Here is an 18,952-nt window from a genome sequence, read left to right on the forward strand (position 1 = left end):
CTCTTCTCCGGCATCGGCGTCGCCCTCGTCGCCACCGCGCTCTTTCTCTCCATCGCGAACCCCACCTGTCCACCGACTCGCCCTTTTCCTCAAACACCTTCTTCGCCAACCATGGCGCCGTCGCCGGTCTCTTCTCCGGCATGCCCTCGTCGCCGCCGCGCTCTTTCTCTTACTCTGTATCCGCCGCCGCCCTCGCACGCGGCGGCTCCAACACGACTAAAGAAGGAAACCGCTGAGAAGCGCACCCTAAAAACTCGGTACGGATACGCTATGCATGCATATGTGAGTAATGACTATGGCTACCTCACCGCCGTGCAGGCCAAGCTCGCCGCGGCTCGGTTCGGGTGCAGTCCGCTGCACGATGATGACGACGGTGACCACGACGCAGACGCAGACACAGACGGGTCCGGCAACATGTGCCAGCGACGCTCGTCCTCCGTCCTTAACTACCCTTCGTCCTCCTCGCGGCCCACGATACCCAACCTCGGCCTCGGCACGAACGTGCGGTACGGCACCGTCAGCTATTTGACCCTCAACCAGCACCTCCCCAGCACGGGCCCGACAACCCCCTCCGTCGAGGGCGGCTACACGGACCGGTATGCGGACCCATTCGCAACGCCGGCCGGCACGCCTGCGGACGACCAGGCGCTCATGGCCACACCTCCGCCGCCACCGGGGGCGATGCCGCCCGCGCTGGTCGGGCTCGCGCTCGATGGTTCGGAGAATGACGGACGGCAGGGACACCTATACACTATTGCGGCACGAATCTTTATTTGTTTATCCCATACAAGCGGGGTGACGAATATGACATGGTGAATTGTTCACCGATCTATCCCTTACGAGAAGATGAGATGTCTCTTGAACGTACGCTGTAGAACACGTCTTGGATGTATACGGGCCCTTGCGCCGATGACGGAGGATCTGCGTTAACGTATGAGTTCCTAGTAAACCGTATACGAGTGCGAACCGCTACCTTCTGCTGGGCCACCTTCCGCTGATTGTGAATCACCAAGTTCTGGTCGGAAGGATGTGGTGGGGGATGTCACCTGCGGTCGTTGAGCGCCTAAGGTGAAACGCAGTGGAGAGCCTGTGATCGGAGTGCGTGGCGACGAAATACGCGAGGGCCTCGATGGACTTGTCGTAAGAGGTGTCGAAGGTGTAAATGCCCACCAAGCATCCGAGGGGATGTCGTGCGCATGAAGTTGCAGCGATTCCATCGTTTCAAGTATAGCTGCCTCCTGTTCATCCAATTCCTCGCCCTCTTCAAGATAAACAACCTGGCCGTCGTTATCCTCATAGTCGTCCGGGTCGTCCGAGTCATCCCCAGCAGCAGTAACAAATGAAAGTGCTTCGCGAGGTTGCGCGTCAGAGGTTGAAGGCTGGAATTCGTGCCGCATTGCCTCATACATCTCGTCGTCAGTTGGTCCCCAGGAGGGCTCCCAGTTCCGGATGCCCTCCATGTCACCACAGCGCCGGCGCCACGTAACCGCGAGGCGAAGGAGCTCCTCTCTGTACATGTGAAGCTGATGCCGAATCCCCACATTGGTGGCTGACAAACGTATTAGTTCGTAAACGCTGTTCTGTCGTGATCTCTCACCATGATCAACCAACGCGCCCTGGAGAGCAGCCCACTCATCCTGAAGCCATTCTTGCAGCGTCGTCCTCTCCTTACGCAGTCGCACCAGCTCCTCTTCACATCGATCAACTTCGAGCATCGCTCGTATGCCCTTTCGGACGTTTTCATCGGCAAGCCAGCGAGGGATCGCCTTTCCATCATCCGCCTCATCAACCAGCCCAGTGTCATGCCAGATAGGATCGTCGACGTCGAGCGTCCAGAGTTGACTTGCTTTTAAAGGCGTAGGTGCAACCGCCCCTGGCGGTGCAAGCCCGCGCCGAATTAACTGGTCCATTTCTGTACATAGAGTGTTATACCGACGAGCAAGGGCTTGTATGTTAGGCTCGCGCCTGTGGATTGCGTTAGCGACATGAACGTGAAGCTTCCGTTCTGATTCCTCGTCAGCTCTCCGTGGTTCGGCAGGAGCAGATACACGTACCGGTAGAGAGAGATGATTGAGAACGGGGCATACGATCCATGCGCGAAAGCTCAAACTTGCGCTGCCGCAAACGATCACGAAGCCGAGTTTTCATCGCAAGGCCATTGACACGGAGGTTAAGAAACTTGTTTCCTCGCAGCTTTTCCAACTTAGCGCGTTCCTGGACGTCCATCCTGGCTCGATATCGCGACGCCGACGTCTTGACGTGCCCGAGCCGGCGTTCATATTCGCCCAGCTCGACGCGGGTGGTTTCATCAGAGTGACCGCTGACAATCACTCCTTCCAGGTCCTTGATCTTCTTCTCCAATCCCCGAGCCACCTCGTCCAGATTCAGCACAGTATCGATATCCTTATCCGCTGCGTTCTTCCGTTGTCCTATGTTAATGTCAGAGAATGTCGATCAGGAGACATACGATGTGAGCGTACGTTGCAGAGGTTTCGTCTGTGAGACCTGCTGCGATGCCCATTCATGCATAAGGACTGCGAGATCTATCCCGCAGTCCTCGAGTTCTTCTCTGGCAGCAGACAGTCGCGATATACAATTATTGTATTTCTTTATGAGCCAATCCCCGAACGACAGGCGGTGGAGCCCACTGAGATGTTGCAACTGGGAGTCGAGAGCGTACAAGCGCTGGTGATACTACAATAAGCCTGTGTCAGTCATCTTGAGGTACCCGTATGTTTGATCGTACTCACTCCGCTCACTCGCAACACCGCTACAAGATGAGCGAGCGCGCTCCAAAGGCGCTCACAGCTTTCGCCATCCGTGAGGCCAAACCCTATGCACTTGCGGGGGTGGTAAACGACCTGGCATGGCCACTGATGGCCGTATGCATGAAAGACAGAGATTCCGAACGCGATGCGATGCCGGTATTTGGATAGATAGCCCCATTTGAAGCAACTTCGATGAAGCTGACAGCCGATATCGTACAAGACCCCTACCCTCCAAGACTCCGGTATGTGTTCGAAGAGCTTCCGTAGGAGCGCCAATGGATAGTGTTGTCGCTCCCCGGCACTGGTCATGTTGGCCAGCCAAAGTACTTGATCGTGCCGACAAGTCAACGCCATCAACCCAGTATCTTCGAAGAATTGGGTACTTGCTTTTTCGCGTTGGTTGTCAGCGGCTTTGAAGGACTGTTCACATCCGTCTAGAACAGAATTTGGAACCCTTAGAGGACCTTCACACCTGTCCTCCTCGGGAGCCTCGTCATGGTCTGAGCTGCTGCGATATTTGCGCTTGCTGGAGGATGTGCCGGAAGATTCGCCATCACCATCGTGCGAGTGACGACTTGGCCTTGTCTTCTGACGGCGGCGATCAACTTCGGCCTCCATGGCGCGGACCTCGCATTCAGATATGAAGACCGAGGAAGGATGTGTCTTGACCGGGTCTCGCTTTCCAGGCCGCCCAGGTGGTCGATACGGTTTTGGTCCATCCTCCTTGGATGGTCGTCGTTCGGCGCATCGCTTCTGGGTGAAACACGCGTCGAGACATACTATGAGGTCAAGACTGATCCAAAGACGTGAATTTCATGCTTTACTTGAGTTTCGCGAGAATACTCACGACATAGATGGAATGCGGTCCCCTCTTCCTCCAAAACACAACAAGCACCTCGATTGCAGATAAGGACTGGGACGGTCATCCAGAGTCTCGTTCGGCATATCATCCTTCTGTTGACCAAATGACTTCTCTGATGCTGGATTCCATGGACTCTCTCCTAACGTTCCGCCGCCATGAATCGAGGAGGGTCCAGCGAGGTTTTCGTCGGATCGAGTGATCTCGGCCGGTAGTCTTCCATCACTGCATTTGTCCGACGGGGTGCTTCTTGTCGGCGCGTGCGCTGATGACGTGCAGTCACACGGGGTGCGGGACGAGGCGCGGTCAGACGAAGCGTGATTGGACGACGTACGGCCGGATAAGGTGCAGGACGAGGTGCGGTCAGACGAGGTGTGATCCGTCGGCGGGAGGTCTGATGGGGCACAGGAAGAGTAGCGCTCGGACGGAATGCCATCGGTCAGTTTGAGCGCTGGCGGCGTACAGTCAGACGAGGGATGGAACGAGGCGCTACCGGTGTCGGGCGGAGTAGATTCTTGTGGATTTGTTTCTCCTTCGGATAGCGAAGCTGAGATCATTTCATTAACAAGCAGCGCCCACCAGGCCTAAATAGACTTACCGGTACCGCGGTCATGACGTGATCGTAACTGGTCGTGGACCCGCTTCCGAGCGGTCGCTAATACTTCGTCCCTCTTATTCTGGACACAGTCCACCAGATATTTGTACCACTGTAACGCATTGCCGAAACGTCGACGGAGGGAGTCCTTTACGCTTATGAGTATGTATCTTTCATTCGTGAAAAAGGGACCTTACGCGTGTCTGTAGTTTGTACGCTCTCGCTCCGAGAAATGATTCCAGAGTAGACGCCCAAGCCGTGACATTGGGCGCGACGTTCGCAAACAAGGTCGAGACAAGCTCAACCATGTTCAGGTCAAATGCAAGGGACGGCGACTGGGGGGCGCAGGGAAATAGTCCAAGAAACATCAATCTACGAGCCGCGGATATACATGGGCAGATCAAAATTTCGAGTTTGTCCAAACCTAGAATTAGCGAGGATGTGAGCACTAGTTTATCCCGTGGCATGACACGTACGGTCCATGTACACAACCGTAACTTGTAGTTTCCGTTTTTGGCCGTCACATTTGCAAACAAGGTCGAAGGACTTATCAAGCCTATTAGCGGTAGATGCAACGTAGGTCAGGTAGGCCGGTATCAACTCGGGGATGACGCTGTCCCGCCATCTGGTCCACTGATTCAACTTTTTGCGGGCATATCGTTCTCGATGATCCTCGGGAATGAGAGGCACGTCGCGAGCTGGGAGAAAAGGCGGAGAAGGCATCTCGAACTGTGGAGTTGAATCATCGGTCGCACCATCGGCCGCGCCGTGTGCGTGATTGTCACTTGGTGTCTCCTGGGTTGGATATGCTGTCGGGAGTTGCACGAGCGTCTTCCCTCCCGGAAAGACCATAAAGGGAGAGGTGGAACATTCTCCTTCCTGAGAAATAGCTCCCTGCCATGAGATCCTCGGACCGTCGAGAACGGGCTGTGGTCCTCGCGACGGCTTGTCCTTAGACCTGAGAATACTCTTTGGGATGCTCCTTTTCTTACCCATTGAGGCGAGATGGGGAAGTCAGGCGGTAGAGCAACAGACTGGCCCGTAGAACGAGACCGCGACGGATAGGAATGACAAATCAGCCATGTCAAAGCATTCTTTGAAAAGCACGCGTTCACATCGGGATATTGCACTTCAGACGAGAAAATGTATGCCTACATGGCATATCCATAACAAAGGTCACGGCTTTCCGCCTATGATTCTCCTTGGACGTCGGCATCTACGACATCACCTACGTGAGCCCTGTGACGATACGCGCGATCGATGCGAGTGTTGACTTACTTTGCAGCCCCCGAATGTTTGCCGAACGGCTCCATTTCAGGCGTTACGCTGACGCGAGATTAATGAAAGATCACGCTGATCGCAATCAGTAAATAAATTCAGTTGATCAAAATGAGTGGCGTACTGTGCGATGAGCATGCAAGCAATGAAGCATGAGTCTGCCGGACCCGACGAATTGCGTCGCCAGAAGGGAAGATCTCGATCATCCAGCAAGCTGTGCATAGTTCCTGGATGCACACCGTCGTTCAGGAGACGCGCTTGGAAGCAGATCTATACGAAAGAATAAAATAAAAAGACGATCAGACGGGCGAGATTCGAGATGTGCCGCACCGCGACGCACGTTGAGCATCACACACTGCGTCTCGTGGCATGCATTTCACCCCGCTGTCTGAGAAAGGTCCAGAGGAAGTGCACGGACCTTATTGCTGGTCCATATATTTCACATCGCGGCTTTCGTAATGGTAGTTCGCCTGTGCTGGGGTGTATGTAGACAGACGATGAGGCCAGGGAGTGGCGCACAGCCACGCATGCTCATTGTTCTGAATCTCCTTCCAGCTCAAGTCCATCCCATACTCCGCCTCACAGTGTACGTATACGCTATGAGTGTCATGGAACGACTATGTGGTCAAACTCTACCGGATGATGGGCTGTGTTTCATTGACCAGTCTCTAGACGCGGCGTCTCTTGCAGTCATCCGAACTTATGTCCGATGTGCGTTCATCGCATGATATCGCGGTATGTTGTATTATCCGTTGTATCTCGCTGTTCCGGTGACACGGACCGGGAACTCCTCAATTCGATATGAGAGCGCCCTACGAGGGAACGCCACCCTGTGAGTGCCTTCTTATATATCATGTTTTGATTGCCACATGTACAGAAGTTTCGGCACTTTTCTCGAGGGCATGATGCGGAAATATCCGGGCGGCAACACATCCCGCGTCGTAGGCATCGTACTCAGGTCATCTATAACGTCCTGTGCTCCGCCCTCTCAAGCTGGTACACGGGCGAGCTCCTTCACTGTCTACGCGTGCTCTGTCTTCGCAGAACGTCATCCAGGCGCCTTGCGACCATGCCCCAAGAAACGCGATCCGACCCCGTAAGCTTCGTGTCTTGATATTGGCACATATTGACGTTCACGAGCAGAACACCGGCAATACCTTCTCCAAAGAAGATGCGTACATGGAGCTCATACACGCGGTGCATGTATTGGCATTTGATGGTACGGTAAATGCTTGATGTTTATGTCGAGCCTAACATGATATACGCAGTTCCTCTACGATTTGAGCCTGTGGTAGAAGAACGCGCGTTGCAGGGCTCGACTGAGGTTGGCGGTTCTGCTGGGCGCGATGCTGCTCAAGCTACGACAACGGCTCGCAAGAAATCGGCCGTTGCAACGGCGAAGAAGCGCGTGCCAGTTATGCCGGCGAGCAACAATATCGTCGGTACCGTGTCAAGATTGGTGTAATGCAGGCTGCGTTGACTATTCCTAGGAACTTCCTCGCATCTCGCTCGGTACCTTGTTTCTCGCGTGTGGGATGCTGTTTTTTACGATTATACTTGCGGGCGGGGTCCTCGTGTTCGGAAGTCTTTGTGAGTATGTGCAATCGAAAGCGACACACCCGCTAACAAATTGCCAACAGGGCTGCTGCATTGGATGTGAACACTTTTCCTCTGAAGCACTCCATTCAGTCAGGGTAGCCAAGGATGTTGCTGTATTCGGGACTCTGTATGCTCGTGATGTACTTGCGGTTGATGCCTTATGTGGTACTGGCTATGCTTAACGTAGTTTCCGTAAGTACTACGACATTCAGCGAGAGTACTGTACCCATAAGCGGGCAGCATAACGCCGTCCTGTGAGGACATCGTGTGAATTACCAGCGGCCATGCTAACCCTTTTGGGTATACGCTTCAGGAATGAGGCAAACATCTGTCAACTCAATACTCGTTTACTCTTGACACTCGCTACGATCCCTGTTCCCCGACGCCATCCTGCGCCGTCCTGCCCCTCTCAATCTCTTAACCTTCTGTAGTCATATGGCTACTCAGTTGTCGCAAGCTCAAGCGGCGGTTCGTCAGACCGGCCACGTCTACGCGATGACCAATCCACGTCCTACTCCGCATTGTGAGTATCATTCCCCCAAGCACCACGACGAATTGCTCTTGAACTTCTGTATAGCCGTGCGCCCCCGTCAGCGGTGCGATCGGTGCGATGTTGTCGATGCTCAGAATGTGCAGCTCCTGGGGGTCCTCGACGAGCTCAGCGTGTTCAGCCCCCTCTGCGCCTACACGACAGCTGGCGCCGATCCCGCTTGTGAGTACAGTTGTCGCAAATCTACGCATCTACCCATGTACTTACATGTACCAGCCTCAAACTCCACTCGATGCACTCGGTGTGAGATGCTTGATGCTCAGAACGGGCAACTCAAGGAGGCCCTCAACGAGCTAAACACCCTTCGTGCGGAAATCGAGCTCTTGAGGCATTGTAACAGAACTATGAAGCAGCAGCTCGAAAGGCGCCAATTGCTATTCATGCATGAACAAGTCAAGGAGCTCAGCGAGCTCAGCGTCTTAGTTACCAGTATCAATCAGTTCGCGGCCGATATGTAGTCAGTCCATTATACTGAGATCTTACCATACGCAGAAGGTTCATCACGCTGTCCAGACCTCGATTTTGTTTTGCAATAGACGACGATTCACTCGGGCTTCTCGGGATCCATCTCAATGCTTCGACATAGAGTGTAACCGAGCGGCATAGGATCATGGAGGTATGCGGTGTTATGCTCTGCAGAAGCAACGCGCCCTCGCATGTTTATTGCTCTCCTGTTTTCGCGTCCATTATATATCTATCGGTGTTAGGACTCACGGATTCCTGCCGGTACGGCAATATTTATTCTATTGGGTGGTAGTGTAACGAACAAATGGATATAGTTCCGAACGTCCAGGTTGAGCGAGTCTGAGGTTAGCCGCAGACATCTAATGAGAGGAATGCTCATGCAAGCTCGAAGTCTCAAACCGTTCGAGGTATCCCGTTGAATTTTGCGATTGCTGAAGTATCGGAGAGCTGACCTTACCAGGTGCTTGAAGAGCAGGACATCAAATCAGAGTCTCCAGGAAGGCCCTCATGAAATCGAATTTCAGGATTGAAATATCGAGCATCGCAGGTGGATGCCGTCCTTCCGGTACTGATGTTGTGTTGTGCTAGATATTGTGCATGCCTATCCTGTGTTCCAGAATTGTATAGACAGTCTTGTGCATATTTTTATGTCTTCGTAAAGATACTTCACGGTTCGTTTGCAAAGCTTGACCGAGAGCTTGCACGGGGCGTGAACGTTGTTCGATACCTCCCCTGTACATAGAGCGAATCCGGAAGAAGAAATGCTCGTTCTACAATATCATTAACACATGTAAGTCAAGGCCGAAAGCTTTGTAGAAGATATCTGGTAGAGGAAACGGGGACAAGCAAAAAAACAAAAAACAGAAGAGAACACAGCAGCTAACTAGTATAACACAGCGGAAGTGCGGCTTTGGGGTACGAATTCCTAACTTTACGGAAGGATCAATGAATATTACAACCGCCGTCCTCCTGTGTAAGTTGCCTAAGCGGCGTGGATCAACTTAGTCTTCTAAGAGGTGAGACGGCGCGGAAAGACGGCATCAGTACAGAAGATGGCACGGGCCTCACAACTATTGCCCGCTCGGTATTCTTTCTTCGCGCTTTTGCTAATGGGATACTACTCTACTCATTTCTTGTTTTATGCACGTCAGACATAATATAAAGTAGATATCTACGCTTCGCGCTTATGGATACATTTACTGTCGCTCGTTAGCGCAGATCGGTATGGTGCGAGCAAGACATCCCGCGATGGACGGTTGGGCGCAATGGAGTTCGTTATCCATAGCCAACTAGACACAATCATAAACAGCTATATCTAGTGCTCAAGCTGTCTGAAGTTTCCGAAGCTTTGACAGTCCTTCACCATCGGGGGAAGCAAGATTGCGAAGGATACTCACTGAGCTTGCGATGTCATGGTGGCACCGCCTCTATCACTGACAACAGAAATTCCACTCCCATCGTCCATCACCATCGCTCATCATCGGCGGCACCTCACATATCCATATACACTGTCGTTCATTGGGCGTACCGGTACCGACGAGCAGCTTTCGTCTTCAACCACCCTCTGATCGCCACGCTTGACCGCCGTACGGGAAATGTTCTAGTGGCGCAGCGACTAGTCCATGACACGGCATCGATGAGATAGCTTTACACCAGCGTACCGACGAGATCGCCCAGGATACTTGCATGTGGGGGAGATGGGCTACGGATCATCGCACACTGTCGAACGAACGGCACATAGTACGTCTACTCGAGTCCCTACCGACGAGATCGCCCAGGATACTTGCATGTGGGTGAGATGGGCTACGGATCATCGCACACTGTCGAACGAACGGCACATAGTACGTCTACTCGAGTCCCTACCGACGAGATCGCCCAGGATACTTGCATGTGGGTGAGATGGGCTACGGAGCATCGCACACTGTCGAACGAATGGCACATCTGTACTTCTGGGCGACAACGTCGATGCTACATCACGGACGGTTCAACACGGTACACAACGTTTGCGTACTGCACGTAGTACGTCTACTCGAGTCCCTGGCTTAGCATGAGCTTACGCTGATCTACCATCCCCTTGCAGTAGTCGACTCGCGAACGGCTCCCCTCTGATAAAACCCTTGCTGCTCCATCGTTCGCTCAGGTATAAGAATGCGTCTGTAAGCTCCTGTGCGCCATCGTGTCCACAAATGTTTCTTATACCTAGCACGAAGGCTCACCTCCCGATAGGCTTCGTGGAAGAAGCGCTGATCTGAAATACCGCCGTTCGCGAAGACATGAGTCAAGTATGCCTCCGCTTCCATGTTGCAGCGTGAACGGAATTGTCGGAAGTTTCCGATATGTGCCACAAGCACAAAGGTACCACCGATTTCAAGATAACGGTCGGGATCTTCGAGGTATAGCACGAGTTGCTTTGCCTGTGTTAGTGGTCAGGAGATATATCATTCGTCCTGAAATGCTCTCACCTCCGTCTTCCTCTCAGACCACCAAAATATGAACGGGTTCGTCACGTCCCATGGGTCATCCGAATTTGGCTCCATCGTGCAGCGACTCCATGGTTTCAGCCATTGACCACCCCAGTCGCGAGTCAGGTACGCCAACATGGGTGTATAGAGTGCAGCCATGTCTTGATCATCGCTACGAATACGCTCTTCACTCCACTCTTCATATAAATGAAGAAACCTTTGCCCTACGCGCTTCGAGAGCATCAGATATAACCTGGGGTTCCCTGTTTCACGAACTCACCTCAAACGTTTCGTGTCCAAAATCGCTCTTCGTACTCGCAAAGAGATACTCGAGGTAATGTTCAGGTGTCGTCCCAAACAGTCGTCGCTCATGATGATAGTATATCAAGTGGCGAATCACAATCTCATTATCACTGTATCGATCATGGTCGTAGTCCTCGGCGAGGAGCAACGATGCGAAAAGCGACGTCTAGCGTCGTGAGTTGCTATGTGATTATGTGATGAGTATAAGCTAACCTCCACGGCTCTGAGTCGTCGCTCAACTTGCGCTTTACGTGTGAGCACCTCCGGTGGATGGAACTGGCTCAAAGGGATTTCCAACAAGCTTTCGGAGCTCTCGTCGTCGGTGGCTGGCAAGGGCATACAGGTCTGCTTCAAGTATGGCAAGAGGTGTGTTACGGTGGTGCGGGCGGTACGGCAGACGGGGTGACTGCTTGAGAGTGCGCGAAGGTTGCCGTACGGCGGCCCCCGGAGCGAATATCAGTATCAGCGGAGTCGAATGCTCATTTCCAATGCGCGCAAAGCTCATCCGCAAAATCAAGATTCAAGGCCGAACATCGTATCCACAACCGATAGCACGTCAACGCAGTAAGGCGTTTGAGTGCGCTAAAATTTTCGGGAGGTGAATATCCGCTGCTAGATGATGCGGTACCGGCTGACATCAAGGAGTTCTTCTATCTCTAGCACCTCATCGATCTCCTCGTCAAGCGGCGATGGATCATCACCCCAGTAGCATGGTCCCTCTCCGCGACCTCGCCGATTCAACAGATGTTCCGTATCAACGGCGTGCGGGAGCGACAGTCCACCTGTCACGTTCGTGGGCGACTCAAGTGCGGTCATGCTGACGCCTGCCCACCTTGCATACAGTGAAGCGAAATTCTGTGAAACATCACATCGGTGAGCATCTTTCACGGGCAGCTTACTAAGGATCGGACCTCGTTGACGAACTGATCGCACTCAGGGAACGACATCCCTCCCAGTTTCATGACATGTTCCAGATATCCGTGCGTGCTCACCCCGCATGTCAGACGGAGACGATGGTAGTTGGCCATATGGTAATCGATGACTGGCGCGCACTCAAAGGTAGCCACGCAGTTCGGGACTTTGGCCGAATGCATCAGAAGTTGGGCCTGACCGCGTGTCAGTACCAAGTAACGCAAAACCGATGCCACAGTACCTCCTGGTGCCTGTTCCGCCAATCTAAGAACCAAGGATTCCCGACCTGCAGACCGTCAGACCCGCCATAGGCTGGAGCAACTGTTATCGCGCGTGCCAACGTATTGTGGTCGGCTAAAGGTGGAAGATCCTCCGAAGCGTTTTCGATATGCGGCTGCCCTTGATCACGTTGATAAGCCCAAAATCGGTATAACGCACCAAAGACATCGGCGATCGTCTGATGGCGAGTTTCAGACAGTTTTTCAACAGACGGAAACGAACTCACATTCTCGTTTCCTTGGCGTCCCAGATGAACACCGCAAGGGGCGAAAACGGACCGTAGGTAAGCCTTGGGAGGCGTCCCGAGTAATTGGAACTCGTCGTGATAATACTGCAGGTGGTGCCGAACGATCTCTGAAGACGGCTCGTCGTCTACACAAGAGCGCAGTATGCCGAACGCGAACTCATGCGCCTGAAAGGGTCGGCGAAATACAATCGGACATGTCACAGTCGCTCACCTTCAATCGCTGCATATGTTCCAATCCACGAAATTGTTCGACGCGGTCTCTACGATTGAGAGGACGCGCGTAGATGGCACGGACTCGACGGGGCGTATCGACCATGACCGGGCAAGTGATTGAGATGGAAGAGGGGTGATTCTGCGCTGTGCAATTTCTACCGGATCCTTGGATCTGCTCGTCCATCGTAGCGGCGGGACCTGTTCGTCTGGATGCGGGTGACCAAGCATACGGGTAGCATCATTCATCCCTCGGCTTCATATCAATTTATGATTATTTGCAGATAGCACCTTGCGGACGTCGGCAATGCAATCAGCACCACATGAAACGTTCGCTAAGCAACGGCAAGCACACACAAACAGCGTGAAGCGGAGAACTACGGAGTTTCCAGGTTCCAATCTAGCATTAATGGCCGGGCAAGGTGGAACGTGCGTTTGGACATATCCTCGCCCCACCGTTCCACTATGTCTGAGCCGAACGTCCGTATCCATTGGCGTATACTTCCATGACGTCTCTGATATGCCTTCGCATCTAGGATCACGCTAGCGCTATGTCCACCGGTCAACAGTCAGCGGAGGATCCACCGGACGACTCCACCAGAGTGAGCAGATGTATGGCCTTTATTGCGTTCACGTTCGCTTACAAGGTCGATGATTGCCAGCCTAACGATGCCGCTTCGGTCAACGTTCGCTCTTGCGTGAGTCGCCTCTGCATTTAAGATGTTTTCGATGTGATACTGAACTGCGAATAGCCAGAAGGAAATGTTGACTCTCAACATGTTCAGGAAGCGCAGTTGAATCAAGTGGTGAATACTTTTTCACTGTCAAGATCGTACCCGTTACCCTTCGCTCATAATTGATATAGGTAAATCATCGCCGAACTCGGGGTGAAGCAGAGGTCGCTTCGCTTGGTCCGGCCATAGAAGATCTTGTTCCCCGCGCCTCTCGCTTGAGAAGATCTCGCGTATGGTTGTGTTCTCTCCTTCCCAATTCACGGCTGACCCGCGTTCAGCCTGCAGACGACGCCAACGAGCAGATCAAGGCATCCAGCCCCAAAAAGGCTCGTCATACCTCGCAGGTGCCTTCGCGCGTACGTTGCTAGCCTCTCCCATGCATATACGTGCGCTAACTTGTACCGTGACTATCAGCCGCCGGTTTCTGCAGGTCAGCATGCTCATAAGCAGAATGGCAGGAATACCCGCAAGACGGGACGCGGTCGCACGCAGGCACGTCGACATTAACTTATCATTTTCCGTGGCGTTGCCCATTTCTGACAAAAAAATTCAGACGGCGCCCCCGCGGCGCTCATCGCGGAAGCTCATGGATCAACATCGACCTGCTTTGTCCACGTCTTCGGTTAAGGAGAGCACCCAATCGCGAACTTTGGTGTGTAGCATTTCTACTGATTGACTATTGCTTCACCCTTATGCTCTTGCGCTCAGGAGACGCCCGGCGGTGATGCGATGATACCTGATGAAGATGATCCTCCCCCAAAGACCGTCACCGAGTTGGACTTGGATTTGGAGGAACAATTGTATGGCCAGAATTATGAGGACATCTACCATGCATACTTGAACGAGAGCCCACGCGAAGGCGCTGAACAAGCACGAGCGGGTGCTCGCGACATGTACGAGAAGGGCGACAGTAACGAGCAGAGCCCACGCGGCGCGGGCGAGGATCAGGGGGGTGAGGACGAGGGAAGCGGCGGCAACGGCGACGGCAGCAACAACAGCGACGACGAAGACGGCGAACATAATAGTACCACAGTTAAGACCGTGGGTGAGGTCGGCGCTAGGTCCACGGGCTCGGGCGACGCCGCGGAGGGGGACGAGAGAGAAGTCCCTGACGACGACGACGACGACGAAGGGGAGGAGGACGAGGAGGACGAGGACGAGGACGAGGAGGAGGAGGAGGAGGAGGAGGAGGAGGAGGAGGAGGAGGAGGAGGAGGAGGACAAGCACAACGGGAACAAGCACGAGGACGAAGAGGGCCCCACCATTGTGCCCAAGAGACATGTCTCGGTCCGCGGTCGCCCGATCGACTTCAGCAGCTTGTCTCACATTCTTGACGACGAAGAACCGTCCGGCGATGAGTTTGTGCCCGCCGAAGAACAGCAACGTGCCTCAGGATCCTCTCGAGATGCGATGATGACTATCGAGGAGGAGGACGACATGGACGATCGGGTTCTCGAGAAAGAAGCCGTCGAATCTGACGAGGAGGCGCGGAACTCGACCAAGCGAAAGAAGCGCGACCACTCTCAAGTTCAGAAGAAGAAGAAAGTTATTTGTCGTAATTGTGATGAACTCAATGTCATCGAACCACACACCGACTGATTTATGTTCTTAGTGGTGGCCAAGGACGGTCGCGGGTCTGTCACGGAACCGAACCCGAGGGGTGCGGCCTCGACGACCGCCGTAGGATCTGCATATGGTACACCCTTTCACGTTCATCCAGCCCAATGTGTTCTTCGTATATTGATACCTTTTCTTGCAGAAGATCTCTGGGAGCCCTCCAGCCACGACCGTGCAAAATACGAGGCGCGTCGCCAACGCGCTAAACAGCGCAGATCCGGCACCCAGGACATTAGCAGTGATGAGGCGCCTCCACAGTCGCAAGTCAAGGGCAAGTCCCGCAGTGAGGCCATATCTGCATCGCGATATTATATGCCAATTGACGGATCAACTAGATGGTGAGGTTAACGACACTTCTACGCGCTCCAAAGGGGGCAAAAAGAGAAACTCGAAGGCAACCAAACGTACGGGCTAATTCTCCCTCTCATCGACTCCTCCGTGGACTGATCTTAAAGCAGGTAACAAGGCCCGCCGAGTTGATGACGAGGAAGATGTTGCAGAATCAGATGCTAGCGTCAACGAGGGCGACGATGGAGAGACGCCAGCAGCTGGCGGCAGTGAGAGGATGAAAGTGCAAGGTAGCGATTAAGTCTTTGTTGATGTCCACGGAGTTCATCTTCTATCAACATAGCAGCAGCGGGGAAGTCGAAGCCTGGTCGGATTAGCAAGGAGCACCAGGCTATGATTGATGCAGAAATTGCTCGCCACGACGCATTTATATCCGAAATGGCTGAACTCACGGGCAAGCCCATCCCCATAATCACGGACTTGATCGACGTTCCAAAAACCGTGCGCCATCGTAACCTGAATCTGTGGGCTGTCTTCGAGACCTATTTCTCCGCGGAACATAGCAAACCCGGTGGTACGCTTCGCTCGTCCGGGATGGCATCAATATTTTTGCTGATGAAACGCTTGTAGAGACAGAAGAAGAATTCATGTACCGAATGCGAGATGCCTACCATGCCATCGCAAAGGATATTCCCCTTAAAGATAGGGATAAGCGGCACGAGGCGTTCAAGCATGTCATCGACTGGTATATCGAACGCGGTCAGATGCTCGCGGAGAAGGTCCTCAGAAAAGGACAACTGGAGAAGGAGCTTCGTCGTGCAGCTGCCGAGTTTACGTCGCTGGTCTGTCGCTTCCAAGTTTGCGTTTCCCTGCTTGCTGATAGTCTTCCAGGGTCGCCACTTCCTGCGAACAAAAGGTTTCCACATCATCGGATACGCGATCGATATCCGACCCGGGGGCACGGGGATTATGTTCGGCAACTCTCCGGCGGTCGCCCAAGTGCAGAAAGAACACTCGACCGATCATATTGAGAACATCGCTACGTACCAGGGGCTGTTGCGGTACGTATATCGCATACTGATTCGGTATTTCATTGTGTGACCTGTGTAATACTGCCCGATAGATCCGCTCAGGCAAAACTCAAGGGAATCACGATTCCGATGGCCCCTGGCGCTACGCCTTCCTCGCAACCAGCACGTCCCTTCGTCGTCCCTGTTCGAAACAAAGGGGAAGGACTTCGCGATTACCGCAATCGGATCCTGACGTGTCTTTTCCAGCACAAGTTCGGTATGTTATGATCCGCGCTTTCGTACGGTAATCTCTTTCATATCTGTTGTAGAAGCGGTCGGTGTCGTGGACGACAAAGTACGATGGTCCACCATAGTGGAGGTTCTATACTTCAACAAGCTTCGTATCGTCGACATGCACCCGGACGCCGTACTCAGCCGTTGCAAGGCCGGCACACTCGACTTTGACCTCAAGGCTAGCGGCCATGGCAAGGTCGTTGCAGAGATGGTCGCGCCGTGGAGTCAGAACGACCCGGACGGCATCAAGTTCGAGATCGTACCTTGGAATGACGGTACGATTGCATCCCAATTCGCAACATGACACGTCGAAGTCTCATTAACGAGCTTTCCAGACGAGATGAAATTACCGGTGAAGGATCTTGGCCACGTGCCCCTCATCCTGGCATGGGTGCAGAATGAGGAGTTCGTCGTTGCGGATGGTAAAACCATCATCATGCACGGCCCCTTCAAGCAGAAGGTGATGTGGCGCGTCGCATCGAGTGAGCAGTGGCGTAAGGATTTAATGTCTGCGGAAACGTCGGCCGGCGGATCGGGTGGAAGTACCAGCCAAGTGCGGCAACCCGAAACTGGCAAGGATCGCAAGGGCGGTGCCACCAGGGGTACAAGCATCGTGCCGAAACGCTCGATTGCCGCTGCTCAGCAGTCATCGGCGTCCCAGCGTACGACAGTCGAACCAGAGGCGCCCGCGGCTCGAGATAACGAGGTGCGCGATCATGTCTTGGATGAAATGGTGCGTGAACTAACTGCTCTTAGGACATTTTTGGGATGCCGTCTGGCTTCTGGTCGTCGCATGATGGCATCGAGGCATTACCTCAGCCCTCCCACCGCCCCCCTCGAGCATCAGAGCATGCGTCGTCTCAAGCTAACATTGGAGCAAACAAACAGCGGCCACCTTCTGCTGATGTGTCGAGCCAGCTCCGCCGACTCGTTAACTCTGCGGGGCCAGGCTTCGAGGAGGAACGTCGCCTCGCCTCAACAGTTGTCAACCCACATCGTCGGGATGCAAACACTCATTTTCGATTATTCGATTCGTCTACCCCCGCATCGCATCACCATGTATATCATCAGCCAACGTTAGCTCCGACCTTCGATTCTTATCCTCAGGATCCGCATCTCGATGCGACGTTACTTCGACAAAGGTCGACCCAGGAGACTGCCCGTCCTAATAGTGATGCTTATGTTCGAGATTCATTGATCCCTCCTCCCATTCCGTTTAGTTCCCGCCCCGCCCCAAGTTACCGCGAAGTCTCGAATGCTGCGGCATACTCAATCGGAGACGAATTGCACGCTCATAACCCCTTCTATGGCGCCCAACGCGGCGCGGCCGTGGACGGGTACGGAGGTGATCAAGACATCAACATGACCGCTCCGTCGCATGGTGTGGACGTGTCCGGTTCGACCCGTGGGGTATGTCGTCGATATCGGACGCTCAGCAACCTACTGACCGCTGGCATAGTCCGACATGATGGGCCGTCACGGAATTCACCACCGAGACGTGATGGAAGATAATCCGGAACGCCCGCTTGCAACGCAGGACGCAGGTATGCCTATGACTGTTTGACTCTCTCTCATTCTATTGTTCTAACAGACCCATGCAGATCGCGAGGCGCTGGTTGCGGTGTTGCAACCCCCGTCCCGACCCCCGTCAAGCTTCACTTCTCGGCCTGTTTTGGGAGCAGCGGTCAAACCAAGGCCACGACCAGTTGCCCGCGTGCCCGATAATGAGCGTCAGGATTACTACGATGCGATGGAGGAATACTACCGGAACAATGCTCGATACGTGAGGTAGCCTAGTCATTACTCACATATGCATGCATAGCGTATCCGTACCGAGTTTTTAGGGTGCGCTTCTCAGCGGTTTCCTTCTTTAGTCGTGTTGGAGCCGCCGCGTGCGAGGGCGGCGGCGGATACAGAGTAAGAGAAAGAGCGCGGCGGCGACGAGGGCATGCCGGAGAAGAGACCGGCGACGGCGCCATGGTTGGCGAAGAAGGTGTTTGAGGAAAAGGGCGAGTCGGTGGACAGGTGGGGTTCGCGATGGAGAGAAAGAGCGCGGTGGCGACGAGGGCGACGCCGATGCCGGAGAAGAGACCGGCGACGGCGCCATGGTTGGCGAAGAAGGTGTTTGAGGAAGAGGGCGAGTCGGTGGACAGGTGGGGTTCGCGATGGAGAGAAAGAGCGCGGTGGCGACGAGGGCGACGCCGATGCCGGAGAAGAGACCGGCGACGGCGCCATGATTGGCAAAGAAGGTGTTCGAGGAAGAGGGTGAGTTGGTGGACAGGTGGGGGTTCGCGATGGCGGTGGTGGAGATCATCGTTGTGACATCGGCCATTCGATTCCGTGTTGTTGATCGGTCGTCAGATCTGGATTTGCGACTGGAAAAGCAGAGCGTATGGTGTACCTGACCACGGACATGAAGCTGGTGATCTCTGCCAGGGTGGAGGTGATCGTCGCGCCTGCCGCATTGGTGGTGATGATCACG

At 53.9% G+C, this 18,952-nt stretch overlaps 8 protein-coding genes across 8 annotated transcripts; 4 read left to right on the forward strand and 4 right to left on the reverse strand.

Moving 5' to 3' along the window:
• Nucleotides 1–111: 111 nt before the first annotated feature.
• Nucleotides 112–816, forward strand: PUNSTDRAFT_139361 (uncharacterized protein; the record flags this gene model as incomplete). Its single annotated transcript, XM_007389070.1, has 1 exon — nucleotides 112–816. The coding sequence occupies one exon, from the start codon at nucleotides 112–114 to the stop codon at nucleotides 814–816; it is 705 nt and encodes a 234-aa protein (XP_007389132.1).
• Nucleotides 817–1,406: 590 nt separating this feature from the next.
• PUNSTDRAFT_35949 (uncharacterized protein) lies at nucleotides 1,407–4,972 on the reverse strand (the record flags this gene model as incomplete). Its single annotated transcript, XM_007389071.1, has 10 exons — nucleotides 1,407–1,549; nucleotides 1,598–2,020; nucleotides 2,079–2,429; nucleotides 2,481–2,694; nucleotides 2,751–3,561; nucleotides 3,616–3,769; nucleotides 3,854–4,174; nucleotides 4,232–4,370; nucleotides 4,420–4,646; nucleotides 4,699–4,972. Coding segments are annotated over 10 exons (3,057 nt in total), but the record flags the coding sequence as incomplete, so codon positions are not given.
• Nucleotides 4,973–6,569: 1,597 nt separating this feature from the next.
• PUNSTDRAFT_139363 (uncharacterized protein) lies at nucleotides 6,570–7,160 on the forward strand (the record flags this gene model as incomplete). Its single annotated transcript, XM_007389072.1, has 5 exons — nucleotides 6,570–6,596; nucleotides 6,644–6,719; nucleotides 6,769–6,938; nucleotides 6,991–7,090; nucleotides 7,141–7,160. 5 exons carry the CDS (start codon nucleotides 6,570–6,572, stop codon nucleotides 7,158–7,160), a joined length of 393 nt encoding a protein of 130 aa, XP_007389134.1.
• A 374-nt stretch (nucleotides 7,161–7,534) lies between these two features.
• Nucleotides 7,535–8,107, forward strand: PUNSTDRAFT_139364 (uncharacterized protein; the record flags this gene model as incomplete). Its single annotated transcript, XM_007389073.1, has 3 exons — nucleotides 7,535–7,622; nucleotides 7,677–7,811; nucleotides 7,866–8,107. The coding sequence occupies 3 exons, from the start codon at nucleotides 7,535–7,537 to the stop codon at nucleotides 8,105–8,107; spliced, it is 465 nt and encodes a 154-aa protein (XP_007389135.1).
• A 2,032-nt stretch (nucleotides 8,108–10,139) lies between these two features.
• On the reverse strand, nucleotides 10,140–11,218 carry PUNSTDRAFT_139365 (uncharacterized protein; the record flags this gene model as incomplete). Its single annotated transcript, XM_007389074.1, has 5 exons — nucleotides 10,140–10,151; nucleotides 10,331–10,528; nucleotides 10,577–10,807; nucleotides 10,857–11,045; nucleotides 11,093–11,218. 5 exons carry the CDS (start codon nucleotides 11,216–11,218, stop codon nucleotides 10,140–10,142), a joined length of 756 nt encoding a protein of 251 aa, XP_007389136.1.
• Nucleotides 11,219–11,491: 273 nt separating this feature from the next.
• PUNSTDRAFT_139366 (uncharacterized protein) lies at nucleotides 11,492–12,633 on the reverse strand (the record flags this gene model as incomplete). Its single annotated transcript, XM_007389075.1, has 5 exons — nucleotides 11,492–11,734; nucleotides 11,791–11,985; nucleotides 12,033–12,248; nucleotides 12,297–12,482; nucleotides 12,529–12,633. The coding sequence occupies 5 exons, from the start codon at nucleotides 12,631–12,633 to the stop codon at nucleotides 11,492–11,494; spliced, it is 945 nt and encodes a 314-aa protein (XP_007389137.1).
• Nucleotides 12,634–12,992: 359 nt separating this feature from the next.
• On the forward strand, nucleotides 12,993–18,262 carry PUNSTDRAFT_139367 (uncharacterized protein; the record flags this gene model as incomplete). Its single annotated transcript, XM_007389076.1, has 21 exons — nucleotides 12,993–13,007; nucleotides 13,064–13,129; nucleotides 13,190–13,225; nucleotides 13,280–13,333; nucleotides 13,393–13,491; nucleotides 13,540–13,617; nucleotides 13,815–13,913; nucleotides 13,970–14,822; nucleotides 14,874–14,957; nucleotides 15,021–15,161; nucleotides 15,214–15,282; nucleotides 15,337–15,456; nucleotides 15,510–15,740; nucleotides 15,797–16,008; nucleotides 16,058–16,227; nucleotides 16,290–16,453; nucleotides 16,506–16,745; nucleotides 16,806–17,176; nucleotides 17,227–17,880; nucleotides 17,930–18,014; nucleotides 18,072–18,262. 21 exons carry the CDS (start codon nucleotides 12,993–12,995, stop codon nucleotides 18,260–18,262), a joined length of 4,032 nt encoding a protein of 1,343 aa, XP_007389138.1.
• A 78-nt stretch (nucleotides 18,263–18,340) lies between these two features.
• Nucleotides 18,341–18,784, reverse strand: PUNSTDRAFT_139368 (uncharacterized protein; the record flags this gene model as incomplete). Its single annotated transcript, XM_007389077.1, has 1 exon — nucleotides 18,341–18,784. The coding sequence occupies one exon, from the start codon at nucleotides 18,782–18,784 to the stop codon at nucleotides 18,341–18,343; it is 444 nt and encodes a 147-aa protein (XP_007389139.1).
• Nucleotides 18,785–18,952: the final 168 nt, after the last annotated feature.

This window comes from Punctularia strigosozonata, assembly GCF_000264995.1.
Source record: "Punctularia strigosozonata HHB-11173 SS5 unplaced genomic scaffold PUNSTscaffold_23, whole genome shotgun sequence".
NCBI lineage: Eukaryota > Fungi > Basidiomycota > Agaricomycetes > Corticiales > Punctulariaceae > Punctularia > Punctularia strigosozonata.